At 46.9% G+C, this 14,510-nt stretch overlaps 1 protein-coding gene across 1 annotated transcript in view; it reads left to right on the forward strand.

Moving 5' to 3' along the window:
• Positions 1-14,510, forward strand: part of PARD3B (par-3 family cell polarity regulator beta) — a 560,874-nt gene that overhangs the window by 444,361 nt on the left and 102,003 nt on the right. Inside the window, 1 exon segment of the mRNA XM_033152744.1 lies at positions 13,923-14,058. Coding sequence (XP_033008635.1) covers positions 13,923-14,058 — 136 coding nt within the window.

Below are 14,510 nucleotides of genomic sequence, written 5' to 3' on the forward strand. Positions count from 1 at the left end.
AGGCCGAGGGAGCCGGCGTTTGTCCACAGACAGCTTTCCGGGTCATGTGGCCAACATGATGAAACCGCTTCTGGCGCAACGGGACACCGTGATGGAAGCCAGAGTGGCGCACGGAAAGACCGTTTACCTTCCCGCCGGAGTGGTACCTATTTATCTACTTGCACTGGCATGCTTTCGAACTGCTAGGTTGGCAGGAGCTGGGACAGAGCAACGGGAGCTCACCCTGTCGCACGGATTCGAACCGCCAACCTTCCATTCAGCAAGCCCAAGAGGCTCAGTGGTTTAGAAAACCTGTGTCCTAAAGAGGTAGGGGAACCCTCTCTCAAAGGGTGTGCCATACCACACTGGTATGGCAAGACAGGACGGCAAGTACCCTGCACCCTTTTGTCTGCCTCTGAGTCTGCAGCAGCAGCACAGCAAAACAGGATGCGTTCCCCCCCCCCTTTCTCTGAAGTATGACAGAGAATTGCTGCTTGTCGCCATGTGTGTTTCCAGACCTGGAGCAGTGTCACCAATTGACTAGTTGTGATTGAATATGGATGCCAATACAATGCTCAGAAAGTTGGGTTTTTATCCCTTTTAGCATGTTTTGTATATTTTAAAGTACGTTTGTGGATTTTTCTTTATTTTATTGTTTTCATCTCTCCGTAAACCGCCCTCGGGGTTGTTGTTGTTGTTCTTTTGCAATCAAGAGGTGTATAAATTTTACAAAATAAAAAATAACGCCGACTTCTGACAGTGCGGTCCTATGTAGGTCTACGCAGAAACAGGTCCTAAGTCCGAGGGGACTTGCTCCCAAGTTAAGTGCGTGTAGGATTGCACCCTTAGTAAGCGTTCTTAGCAGAGAGGTGTGAGAAATACAATAGCATTCCTTTGCCATAATTAGCATTCAGCGTTTGTTCCCTTGAATTGTTACAGCTGTTGGTAAATTGAGTGGGAAGGCTGAAAATCTTCACTCCGTGCTGGTGTGACCTATATGTTAAAAACGTGCCAGCTGCTTTCTCTCAGTGAAGTTTTTTTTTAAATATATATATATAAAATAAATAAAATAAAAATAAAACGTCAGTTGTAAAACGAGAGGGTGCCAGAAGATGGCAATTTTAAGTATTCTGCTGTGTGTGTCCTAAGGAAACTGCCACACAGAGATTGCCCTCCATTATTGTACCTCATTAAGATCCTGTGATGGAAAGAAGACATAATTGATGTCATTTTTGTAGTACAAAATAGAAACTCGAGCATTGGCGGCAGGTGGGAGGGGGGGACACCCTGAGTCTCTCTTTTGTTATTTGCTATTGTGCATAGGCTGCGGAAAGTTCAACTGTTGTCAGCAGCTGAGTCCCGTAATCGCCCTGCACTTTGTAGCCCTTTGCAGAATCATTCATATTGTAGAACTACCAGCGGGAGTATATATGCCCCTTAACTAGCTCCTCAAACGTCACCCTTTCCATAATACTTTTTAATGAAGATCTTGTGACTGTTTTCCCATAACAGGCGCATTCTGGCTAAGAGTCTTTCGGTGCAAGAAATGTTTTTTCCCCCAAATGACTCTTCCCCTCAACCATATGACCGCAAGCAGCCAATTTATCCAGCCATTGGGTCCCCCCCCCCCTCCTGTAGCTGCCGTTCTGGTGAGGCTGAAAATTAAACATTTTTGTTGTACTGCATTCAGCGAAGTAAGGAATACCGGATTGCCCCTTTTCTAGTGCAGCCTCACAGGACCTTAAAGGTGCATGGTTTTTAAGCAGACAAAAACGCCGTTTACCTTCCCGCTGGAGTGGTACCTATTTATCTACTTGCACTTTGGTGCACTTTCCCATAGAAACCAAGGCGCACTTTCCCATAATGCAAAATGGATTAAACTGTTCCAGACTTTCAAAGTAAAGGTAAAGGGACCCCTGGCCATCAGGTCCAGTCGTGTCCGACTCTGGGGTTGCGGCGCTCATCTCGCTCTATAGGCCGAGGGAGCCGGCGTTTGTCCGTAGACAGCTTCCGGGTCATGTGGCCAGCATGACAAAGCTGCTTCTGGCGAACCAGGGCAGCGCACGGAAACGCCGTTTACCTTCCCGTCGGAGCGGTACCTATTTACCTACTTGCACTTTGATGTGCTTTCGAACTGCTAGGTGGGCAGGAGCTGGGACCAAGCAACGGGAGCTCACCCCGTGGCAGGGATTCGAACTGCCGACCTTCTGATCAGCAAGCCCTAGGCTCAGTGGTTTAACCCACAGCGAAACAACCCCTAAAAGAGCAATTTAGCATGAATTTTACTATCTAATGAGACCATTGATCCATAAAATGAAAGCAATACTCATTGTTCTGTACTACAAAATAAATAAGACAGTATTGTAGATGATCAAAATTAAAATTACTTTTTTTTCTCTTACCTGCACTGATGATGGTCATTGTTTGGATGGGGGGCTTTTATCCATTTCCGCAGTCACACAATCATAAAACGAAAAACAAGCCAAGTCACAAAAATGAAAAAGACACACAAACAAAAACGCAAGAAAATGCAAAAAAAGAGAGCACCAAATATCTCTTCAGAACACTGCAAACAGAAACGGAAGGCTTTAATTACGGGGGGGGGGGGCTTAAATTAGCTGCTCAAGAATACAAACGAGATGAATAAAAAACCCTAATTGCGATGGGGGGGGGACTTAAATTTGCTGTGCAAGGGTAAAACAGGATTGTTGCTGTTCAGTCGTGTCCGACTCTTCGTGACCCCATGGACCAGAGCACGCCAGGCACCCCTATCCTCCACTGCCTCCCGCAGTTTGGCCAAACTCATGCCAGTCGCTTCGAGAACACTGTCCAACCATCTCATCCTCTGTCGTCCCCTTCTCCTTGTGCCCTCCATCTTTCCCAACATCAGGGTCTTTTCTAGGGAGTCTTCTCTTCTCATGAGGTGGCCAAGGTACTGGAGCCTCAACTTCAGGATCTGTCCTTCTAGTGAGCACTAAGGGCTTATTTCTTTAAGGATGGATAAGTTTGATCTTTTTGCAGTCCATGGGACTCTCAAGAGTCTCCTCCAGCACCATAATTGAAAAGCATCAATTATTTGGCGATCAGTCGTCTTTATGGTCCAGCTCTCACTTCCATACATCACTACTGGGAAAACCATAGCTTTAACTATACGGACCTTTGTCGGCAAGGTGATGTCTCTGCTTTTTAAGATGCTGAAAACAGGATAAAAAAACCCTAATTATGATGGGGGGCATATATTTGCTGCACAAGGGTAAAAGAGGATGGAAAAAACCATAATTACGATGGGGGGGGCTCAAATTTGCTGCACAACGGTAAAAACGGAAGCACAGAAGCACTGAGGCAAAATTTGAAAACCGGAACACCTACTTCCGTGTTTGCAGAATTTGGGTTCCAAGTTGTTCGGGAACTTAGCTGTTCGAAAACCGAGGTACCACTGTACTGAGCTCGGTGGCTCAAGGATCTGACATTTTTTAAACAAGGTACATTTCTGTGTTCCTGGGGACTTTGCCCTGTTTTAAAATTAAGCATCCTCCAACCCCAAAATGGAGATAATCTGGGCTTTGCTGATTAGGGTGCAGAATCCAAGTGAACCTCAGCCAATCTTGGAATATGTTTTCTTGCAGCCTTCTTTTATCAAGGTCGGTCGGAAGAGAATTCCGTTGCCAGCTGTAGGTTACGAAATCAAGAAAGCGTGGGTTTGAAGCAAAGGCAGGGTGGGAAAGAAGCTTGAATGAAGTAGTTCATCAGTGTGTTGTTGTTGTTTTAATATTTTGTATCGAGAAGATACATTATGAGCAGTCGAGAAAATAGTTCGAGCACGCTAAGTCATACTTAAAAAGTAATAACAACGGACCGTGAGATGTTTGCAAAAAGCACTTCTGCCAACTAGTTCAGGCAGCTGATATTTAATTCCACTCAGTGCTGCTTGCTACAGGTAAGAAGAAGAGCCTAATTGTTTTTTAATTAATCCCTGGGAGCCAGAATAATATTAGTTGCTGCATTTCCACTAAGCCGCCTCTGAAGTCAAAGAGTCACCAGCGATGTTGTGGGTCACTAGGCTCAATTTTCATCCAGATAAATGATGCCCATGTGTTGCTTTGGGAATCCTTAACCTTTTGGGTGGAAGTGGCCGTAATGCTTTCGTGCAAGTTTGCAGGGCTAAAAGGTCGCCACGTTTGTTTTTCATTTCTAAAAAAGCATTTAAAACTAGATCATGATCTGGTTGGTGTTTTTCCAGCCCAAGCTAAAGCCAGTTTCTGTTTACAAATGGATGTCTATGCAATTTTCTCTTGGTTCTCCCTCCCTGGCATGCATTTTGTGTTGCTCTGTGACCAAATAATATGGTTTCCATATATTCTATATATGTCTAGCTATAGGGTTACCTTTCTGTCAGTTCCCGTTTTCAGGGATGTCTAGGGCTGTAACTCTGCCCGAAAGGAATTCTGCCCCAGAATTGTGCGCTGAAAATTCTCGGGTTTCCGCCTTTAAAACTTGACTGCACTCTCGCGGTTGTGGGGGATACATTTTCAAATGCTGCTGGCATCAGTTGTGATGTTGATTGAGGTGAGCCTCCCAGTTTCCAGAGAGTTTCCCTTTCAACACACACCATCCCACTATCCCGAGTTCCTAAAGCACTCTTGAGTGTTCAAGAGCAGCTGAAAGAGAACACCTTCCCCTCCTCTTTTCCTTTTCAGCAGCTCCCCCAGTGCCCAAAGTGTTTTGTCTTAAACTTCGCCTTTCCATGTGCTTTTTCAAAGTATGCCCCTCCGCCAATGCTCGCCACCACACTGGAGCTATTTCACAATAAAAGGCACAGACAATGTGTTGGAAACAGCAGCCAAGTATCCCATCTCCAGTGATCCCTTCCCCCCCCAGGGGGGGGGTGCTCAAAGGTACGCAGTACCTGCACCTCTTTTTGTTGTTGTTAAAAGTGTGGCACTTACTGTAACAACTTCGTGGTGAGTACAGGCAGGGGCGTAGCTAGGTAAATTGGTACCCGGGGGCAAAAAAAAATTGTCAAACCCCCCCCCCCCCCGGCATGGGAAGGTCAGGTGGTACCCGGTGCGGAAAATTTCTTGTCAACCATTGATTCCCCCCCCCCCCCCCGCAAAAATGGTTTTACGTTATTTCATATTTTCTTACAAAGGAATGATAATAAGTAATAATAATAAAAACCTTTTATTTATATCCCGCCCTCCCCAGCCGAAGTCGGACTCAGGGTGGCTAACACCAGATACATAACATTGGTATAAAATCAAACAATAATTAAATTACCTCCTAAAAACATCTCAAAGTCTAATTAGATGGCTTTCCACAGGGTTGGGATTGGGAACAGTAAGTGTTCTCTGAACTGAAATTTCAGCCTTCATGACATAGGAAAACAGCCAAGTGAACAGCTATTTTGGTGGAGGAGGGTCAAGATATTAACCGATATGCATGAAATTTCATATATAGCTATATAATCCCTAGTATAGTAAGATAAGACCTTTGGAGCAGGCATTTTCAAAAAAAAAATCTTGCTAATTTGTCACCCCCTCCATTATGGAACCCGGGGCGCCCCGCCCCCCTCACCCCCCCTTGCTACGCCCCTGAGTACAGGCAACCCTTTTTCTAGGAAAAAAGCACTGCCTATCTCCATGTTCTCATATAACGCTACCCACTGTGTAGGAGCCTCAGGGAGCCCCAACAGGCTTGCACACTTCCCTCCCCTGGAGCCACAAACAGAATTTACCCCACCTTTCCTTCTATTTTAAAAGACTCTCACTCGGTTTAGTGTTAGGTGAGAACCAGGCATCTTGGCTTGAAACAAACCCTGGTTAGCTGCTAACCCCTGGGGTGGTTTTCTCATTGCAGCACTGGGTTGGGGGGGGAGGTAAAGGTAAAAGACCCCTGACAGTTAAGTCCAGTTGCGAACGACTCTGGGGTTGCAGCGCTCATCTTGCTTTACTGGCCAAGGGAACCAGCGTTTGTTTGCAGACAGCTTCTGGGTCATGTGGCCAGCGTGACTAAGCCGCTTCTGGCGAAACCAGAGCAGCACACAAAAACGCCGTTTACCTTCCCGCTGGAGTGGTCCCTATTTATCTACTTGCACTTTGACGTGCTTTCGAGCTACTAGGTTGGCAGGAGCAGGGACCGAGCAATGGGAGCTCAACCCGTCGCAGGGATTCGAACCGCTGACCTTCCAATCAGCAAGCCCAAGAGGCTCAGTGGTTTAGACCACAGCGCCACAGAGGAGGTTTAAACCTTTCCTCTTAGCCTTGTGCTGTGTTGGGGGTGCATGCAGCAAATGTCTGCATGTGTGGAAAGGGGAGAGAAAGTAGGGTGTGTGTGCCCTGCATGTGTGGTGGCAGTATGGGGTCTATATGCATGGTGTGCGCAGTGCAAATATGCAAGAGCGAGTGTATGCTCAGTGGCCACAGGCATGTGGTTCTTGAATGTGGTCCTTGGGCCAAGAAGTTTAGCCAGCCTTTCCAATTTAGTCCACTGCCATGCATATCTCCAGGGGTGCCCAAGGTTCTTGTGTTTGTTGGATAGCATGGTGCCTAACTTCATTGGCCATTGTTTTTTGCCACTGCAATAATAGGAAGATACGGCATGGAATCTCCACTTTGGTAGTATGGTACCTTCACTCTCCCCCCATTTTCTTTTTAACCAGTTCATAGACTTTTCCTGGTTCGGAAAAACAGAAATCGGAAGCCTGCGGCCGATTTCGGCTTCCAAAACTGCAAGCTGTGTTTTTTTGTGTGTGTGTGTGGTTTTTTTACATTTTGAGTACTCTTTATTTGAATTTTAACTTCTGTTATCTTAGAGAATTGTCAGAGAGCTCTTCTATCGCAGTATCATTCATTTGCTCAAGTAGAGATGTAAACATCAAAAGCTCATTTCCTTGTAAGCTATATTTTTTCTCTCCATAGCTGACAAAGATGAAAGCTTGAAATATTGGAGAGTTAAAAAAATTTTTAGTGTGGGTTTTATTTTTTATCATTTTCCCCCAACTATTCTTTTTCTCTCTTCCTATTATTGAAGCTGCGAAGGCGCTTCGATAAAACATGCAAGATTTCACTGCTCTGAAATAAAATGCTGGCACCGTAAATGTAGCCTTTGTAACGCACCCTTTGAAATTCACCAGCCTTGACTTCTTAAAGTGAGTGATACCATAAATGAACAATACCATTCAGGAGTGCTTTCCCACACGTTTTATGTACGTACAAGACAGGGGTGTTCCTTTCTGTAGATAGAATTCTGTTTTGACTTTTATGGCATTGTAGCTGTAGGAATCGACATGTTCCTCCAATCACTACACGGTTGTGTTTCTTCGTTTGTGAATGGGATTGTTTCTTCCCCTCCTGCCAGAATCCTTTAAAATGGGGTTGGGGTGGCGGCTTTTATTCTGTATATTGATTTTTAAAATCTCTGGCGCTTACCTAATCTTCTGACAGCTGAGTCATGGCTTCTTACCAGGAAGGGGCAACGCAGCAAGAAGGTTGTTTTGGTGCTCCTGCAACCATCTAGGCCCATGGATGCCCATGTGGACTCCACAGCCAAGAGTACCTACAATCAGCTTGGGCTGGTGTGTCAACAGCACCCTTTCCTGGACATTTGTCCGCTGTGGCACATGCATTGGGAATCTCACATTTAGGCTGTTGTACTGTGGGACATATTGCTACAGCAGTCACTGAGCCAGTGGGGTGTAGTGGTTAAGAGCGGTAGTCTCATAATCTGGGGAACCGGGTTTGCGTCCCCGCTCCTCCACATGCAGCTGCTGGGTGACCTTGGGCTAGTCACACTTCTTTGAAGTCTCTCAGCCTCACTCACCTCACAGAGTGTTTGTTGTGGGGGAAGAAGGGAAAGAAGAATGTTAGCCGCTTTGAGCTGCTAACCCCTGGAATGGTTTTTGTTGCTGCTTCCTGTATAATGTTACGAGCCTCCATCCACAGTTCTTCAGGCACTCTATCCACCAAATCTAAATCCTTAAACCTGTTCTTCACTTCAACTGTGTAATCATAAGGAATTTGATTTAGATTGTATCTTACTGGACCAGTGGTTTTTCCTACTTTCTTCAGTTTAAGCTGGAATTTTGCAATAAGAAGCTGATGATCTGAGCCACAGTCAGCTCCAGGTCTTGTTTTTGCTGAGTGTATAGAGCAGGGGTCTGCAACCTTTAAGACAAAAAGAGCCACTTGGACCCGTTTCCGAAGAGGAAAAAAAACTGGGAGCCGCAAAACCATTGCGGCCCACAAAAATATAAACACCCAGAAGCTCATAGCACAATTTAGACAGGTAATGAAGAGCAGGTAATGAAGGCAAAATGGCAAAATATCACGAAACGCTCCCCCCCCCAGCCAAACAACAAGCACTGTATTAAAGGAACCATCCGAACGCCTGACGCTGCAGGGGCAAATCTAGAAGGGGAAATCCAACCCCCCCAGAATACTTCCGCCCCATGAACAGCACAAAAACCTCTTTCCCCCTTCTCTCAATGCACACACTTTGTAAACCAAGAAAATCTTTTTTTAAAAAAAACAATTTGGGAATCCAGTTGCGGTGAGGTAATAGCCCAGCTATTAAAGAACAATGTAGCTAATTCCAAGGCAACTGAATAACAAAGAGGCCAGCGATTAAGCTACAGTGCCTGGGGGGGAAAAGTCAAAGGGCAATTCTAAAATGCAGCAGGGTGACTTTTAAAACACGAAGTTTTTTACCCACCAAAAATGGTGACCTCCAATATGTCCCCAAACTACTGCCCAACACGGATGCAAGTACAGGCTCCAAGCACTATAAACACCCAGAAGCTCATAGCACAATTTAGACAGGTAATGAAGAGCAGGTAATGAAGGCAAAATATCACGAAACGCTCCCCCCCCCCCAGCCAAACAACAAGCACTGCATTAAAGGAACCGTCCGAACGCCTGACGCTGCAGGGGCAAATCTAGAAGGGGAAATCCAACTCCCCAGAATACTTCCGCCCCATGAACAGCACAAATGCAACCCTAAAAGTTTAGCAAACTTATGCAAAAGCACACAGCATGCACACTGCCCCAATCACTATTGGCCAGCAGAGGGGCTGGGCAGGGCAGCTGAGAGGGGCTGAAGTCCCCCCTGCAGGCACGGGAAAACATTCCTTCAGAATGGATAAAACCCTTCTTTCAGTCCATGGGACTCCCGCTTCTAGGGGGGCAGGGGGCTTCTGGGGGGGCCGCTGCCCCTCCTGCCCCCCGTCGGCACGCCCATGCTCGGGCCCCTTTCGCCACGCTGCTTAAGGGAAGTCTCCTGTGCGCCCCCGAAACAGAGCCCGGGACCGGTCGTCCCCTGAGCTTTTTCCCGCGCCCATCTCATCCCGTTGGGCCACGCTTAGCTGAACAGCCGGGCTTCCTTTTCCTTCCCAGACTGCCACGTGTCCTGGAGCCGGGCCCTTCCACTTTTTTAAAAGAGGGCTTCCCCCTCGCCCACCGCCCTCCGCCCCTGGCCCAGCCCGCAGCTGCCTCCATATCTCGTCGAGTCGCGCCTCGTCGAATCGCAGCAGCCAGCAGCTCCACCAGCAGCAGCCAAACACAAGCGCCGGGACAGGCGCCAAGGAGGGAAGCTGCTGCGGTCTGTTGCTGCCCCTGCGCTGGCACGAAACAAGGCACGCATGAGCAGCACAGCCGCCGGCAAGGTAGAGAAGTGGGTGGGCGCAGGCGGGCCAGCAGCGTGGCGCAGCGCCCCCTACATTTCGGCGCTAAATGCACCGGCCCTGCCTGGAGCCGCAGCAAATATGCAAAAGAGCCGCATGCGGCTCCGGAGCCGCGGGTTGCAGACCCCCGGTATAGAGCTTCTCCATCTTTGGCTGCAGAGAATATAATCAATCTGATTTCGATGTTGCCCATCTGGTGATGTCCATGTGTAGAGTCCATCCCGGAAGCGCTGGAAGGGCGCACAGAGCCCCGCGCCGCTCCAGCGCCACGCCCCTCATCCCCCGCTCGCCCACCCCCCTCTCAAGGGGCGGCAAGCGTGGGAGGGAGGCGGCGGAGAGGCGGCATGGCGGGGGCGCCGGAGGGATAGCCGCACCAGGGCGGCCGATCTCCTTAAGACGGCTCTGGGTGTCAGTTCTGTCCCAGGGCGGGGGACAGATAGTCGGAACCAATGCCTAAGCAACCACTCACATTGGTTGTATTTAAATAAAGTTGTGGCCAAAAATTTATGCCAAGAAAACCTTAAACTTAAATGACTGTGTGACGTCTGAATTATTGGGGGTGGGGGGCTGTCCTGGAGCCTCGACACGCAAAAGGAAAGAGATAATGCAGCTCTCTTTAACCATCTTACAATTAAAATGCTGATCACAAAGTCTTACTGATGCATTCCAGCGAGATTGTTTATTGTATAATTTTTTTAAGTATTAGTTTTGCAGTTGGCATAATTCTTTTATATTTCTATTTCAAGGTCTGATTTCTTTTCAGGACAATCATTTGTTCATCCTGTGCAGCTAAAAAAAAAAAAATACACACGCACCCCACCTTCTCCATTCCTTTGCTTTAGAATTGGTATCTGATCAAACCCATATTTTTAAATATATGTATTTATAGTCAGATGGGAGAATAGGTTGCAGTCAAAGTATTTTTCTTGAAAATGTGAGGGAAATGGTGGTCTTTTTTTTAATATTGCCTTATCAGTTTCTCTTTTTTTTTATTACTGATGACTTCATTCTGTTTGAATTCAATGCTTCGGTTTCTTTGGGGTAAACTAATAGATTATGTATGCGATATTTGCCTGGCCCTGATTGAATTCATCTGGTGAGTTTGAATGTGGTTCATATATTCATGTAATTGTCAGGAGCCAAGTTGAGATTCAGAACTCTTAAATGACTGGGCATCACAGTCATTTCTTTCACATTGCTTGGGGACTTTGCATTGGTTACTCAGTTCATATTTCTCTACTCAGTTATACTGAAATCTTTAAAATGCCAGTACTGTACTTCTAACTATGTGGGCAGTTATTAAGCCAAACATCTCTTAAGGCTGTGTCCGGCATTTTATGTTTGGGGGATAAAAGGGGGCTATACAGTACTGCCAACACTGACCTTCCTCAGCTTCCACCCACCAACCCACCCAGTGTGGTGTAGTGGTTAAGAGCGGTAGACTCCTAATCTGGTGAACCGGGTGTCGCGGGCACTTCAACCCTATACAGCCACCCCCGGACGTTTCACGGCCTATGAGTGCTGCACCAACGACAAACGGTCCCCAGCTGCAACCCATCAGAACCTGCTTGCTTTATTTACCACAGACGATGTTTATGTGAATAAAGAAGTTGTTTATTGTTTACAAAAGCTTGTGGTTTCTGATAACTAAACGGTGTTCAATAAGCTTATAAAGAGGGTCCTATACCGGCCTATTACCGCTAGGTGATACCGGCCTATTACCTCTAACAGTCAACTAATTAACAATAACAACACATTTCACAATAACTGTTTATCCTCGCTGCTAACTTCCACCAATGCTACACCTCAGACTCTTAGACCCAGCTCTCACTCCTGACTCACTCCCTGCTCAACTTACTTCTCCCACCAACTCTCACTCTGACTGACCACAGGGAGGGGTTTTTATACCCAGGCTGAGCCCGCCCCTTTGGGTTCTAACTGACACAAAATTTAACCCCTACCTTGCTTAGCCCTGGCTTTGGGCTAGTTCTCCACACCTGGTTTGCGTCTCCGCTCCTCCACATGCAGCTGCTGGGTGACCTTGGGCAATAATAATAATAATTAATAATAATAATTTATTTATACCCCGCCCATCTGGCTGGGTCTCCCCAGCCACTCTGGGCGGCCTCCAACAAATGCTAAAATACAATACAAAGTCACAAATTAAAAACTTCCCTAAACAGGGCTGCCTTCAGGTATTTTCTAAATGACAGGTAGTTGTTTATCTCTCTGACCCCTGATGGGAGGGCGTTCCACAGGGCGGGCGCCACTACCGAGAAGGTCCTCTGTCTGGTTCCCTGTAGCTTTGCTTCTCGCAGTGAGGGAACCGCCAGAAGGCCCTCACACTTCTCTGAAGTCTCTCAGCCCCACTCACCTCGCAGAGTGTTTGTTGTGGGGGAGGAAGGGAAAGGAGAATGTTAGCCGCTTTGAGACTCCTTCGGGTAGTGATAAAGCGGGATATCAAATCCAAACGCTTCTTCTTCTTTCAGAAGAATTTCACTCTTATTATAATGTGGAGCTTTGTAGCTCCAACCTACAGCTAAATTGTGGGCAATCTGCTGGTGAAAGTTCATTCTAAGGCACACAGCAGCTTGATTTTTTCATTTAGCCCTTAGTATTTAAGACTCTGCACCAGGTTAAGCTTGCAATTATCCTGCAGAAGGTTTCTCAGAAGAGGTTTGCTGCCCCACAAAAAATGGCCAGCAAAGCCAACTTGCTATTCCACCATATAGATTTGCCAACAGATCGTATTTTATAGACAGTGCTTCCACCAAGGGCAGTTTCTCTCATTATGTTGTGAAGACGACGGTGCCTGCAACCTCGCGCAGTCAGCCGTGGAGGAGTCAACCGTGGAGGAGCGGGGAAGCGAACCCAGTTCCCCAGATTACGAGTCTACCACTCTTAAACACTACACCACACTGGCTCTCTCACAAATGGCAATCACCTGGTTTACCAGTAGTACATGTGAAAAGGATCTAGGGGTCTTAGTGGACCATAAGCTTAACATGAGGCAACAGTGTGATGCAGCAGCAAAAACGGCTAATGCTATTCTGCATCAACAGAAGGATAGTGTCCACATCAAGGGAAGTATTCAGGTGCTTGGTTTCCACAGTGTGCCTATATTATTTACCCAAAGTGACCTCATTCATCAAAAACTATTCCCTCTCCCTTGACATTTAATACCTACATTGGGCAGGCACGGGGAATGTATATATGGCATCCATAAACGTCGCTGTGAATCAAATTAGTTTAGTATTTTTATATTTAAACCCGCATAAGACAGGAAATATAAATCTTAGCCAGCTAGCAGTCTCCCAAACCCTGCATATGCTTTCATTTCTTTCTTTGCTTTATGCGTCTAATGCAAGCTTAATATTACTGTAATTTAGAGGCTGATCGTGCATCTCAAACACCACTGTCTCCTTCTTCCCACCCAACTATCTCTCAGCCCTTTCAACCACAGTGTTCTAACTCTGAACAAATTACTTCAGTAGCCAACCGAGCCATAGCAAACCAAGCCGGAGAATTGTTTCATGAAAACACACTTTTGTTTTAAGTAGCGGGTTGAAAGTTAAGTTGTGGCAGGTATCCAGGTGTCTGCACAGGTTTCCAGATGTCTTGGGTGTAGGTGTTTCAGGTTGAGCTCTGCGGTGACCCAAAAATAAACTTGCAATGTAGACAGACCCAAATAAATATTAACATGTTCCGTTTCATTTGTTAAATATTTTGCTTTCTTGAATTGGTGGCTTGGAGAAAAGGTATAAACCAGGGGTCAGCAAAGTTTTTGTGGCTTGGGCCAGTTCACGGTCCCGCAGACGCTGCGGTGGGCCGGAATGTTTGTGCACGCATGCGCACATGCTATTTCTGGCACGGAGGAGGTGTGCGCAGCTTCCCATTGGCTGCAGGAGCTTCCTGCAGCCAATGGGAAGCCGGCCAGCATCACAGAAGGTGGTCCCCGCTCTGCTCAACGCCGGTTTAGCGCGGTACATGTGTGCCGACCAAGCGGGCAGCTGGGGTCCCCGAGTGGGCAGCGGGGGTCCATGGACCAGTTAACAAGTGGCCCATGGGCCTTAGGTTGCCGACCCCTGGTGTAAACGGTGCAAGCAGGAGCCCTAACTAGCCTGTCCGTGCTAGTTTCCTTTTCCAAAATGAAAGTTTTCACTACAACTTGAACTGAAAATGAATTCCACCTGGACTCTGGGCTTACACCTGCTGCCGATGAAATGCCCTCTGGTGCAACTCACGCTACGTTTTCTTCATTCTCCAGTGACCATCCAGCTGTTGGAACTGCAGACCGCATCCAGAAGTTACGGAAGGAGTACCATCAAGCAAGACGAGAAGGCTTACCTTTCTACGACGAAGAGGAGGGCAGAGGAAGGCCATCTGACTATGATCAGCACTGGGTAAGGCGCTCAGCCAAAGTCTAATAAGTATGCGTCGAGTTTTATGGGGACAACACACAAAAGATCAGTTGTGTTTCCCAAATAATTCATTGAGAAGTATATGTTGGCCAGCCTTGCAAATAAGCCCACATAAATTACTAGCCTGTGGGAAAAAAAATAGTAGGCTACTGGGGGCTGGCAGAGGAGGGACAGAGAGCGCCATCCCTCCTTCGCCACCCTGCGACACTTTTGATAGCTCACAGCTTCTGCCTGCTTCCTTGCTCATCTAGATGGGGCTGTGTGTACTTACCTGTAGACAATTCATTTTTATCTGTGGCTCCTACAGAAGTGCTTAAAGCAAGGGTGATGTAGATTGTGGTAGCTAAGGAAGAACCAGCGGTCTTACAGGTGAGCATGGCAATTGAGATATTTCAATTATATATCAGTTCTTCAGTTGGTTTCATGTTCAGCTG

This window comes from Lacerta agilis, chromosome 1 (genome assembly GCF_009819535.1).
Source record: "Lacerta agilis isolate rLacAgi1 chromosome 1, rLacAgi1.pri, whole genome shotgun sequence".
Lineage (NCBI taxonomy): Eukaryota > Metazoa > Chordata > Lepidosauria > Squamata > Lacertidae > Lacerta > Lacerta agilis.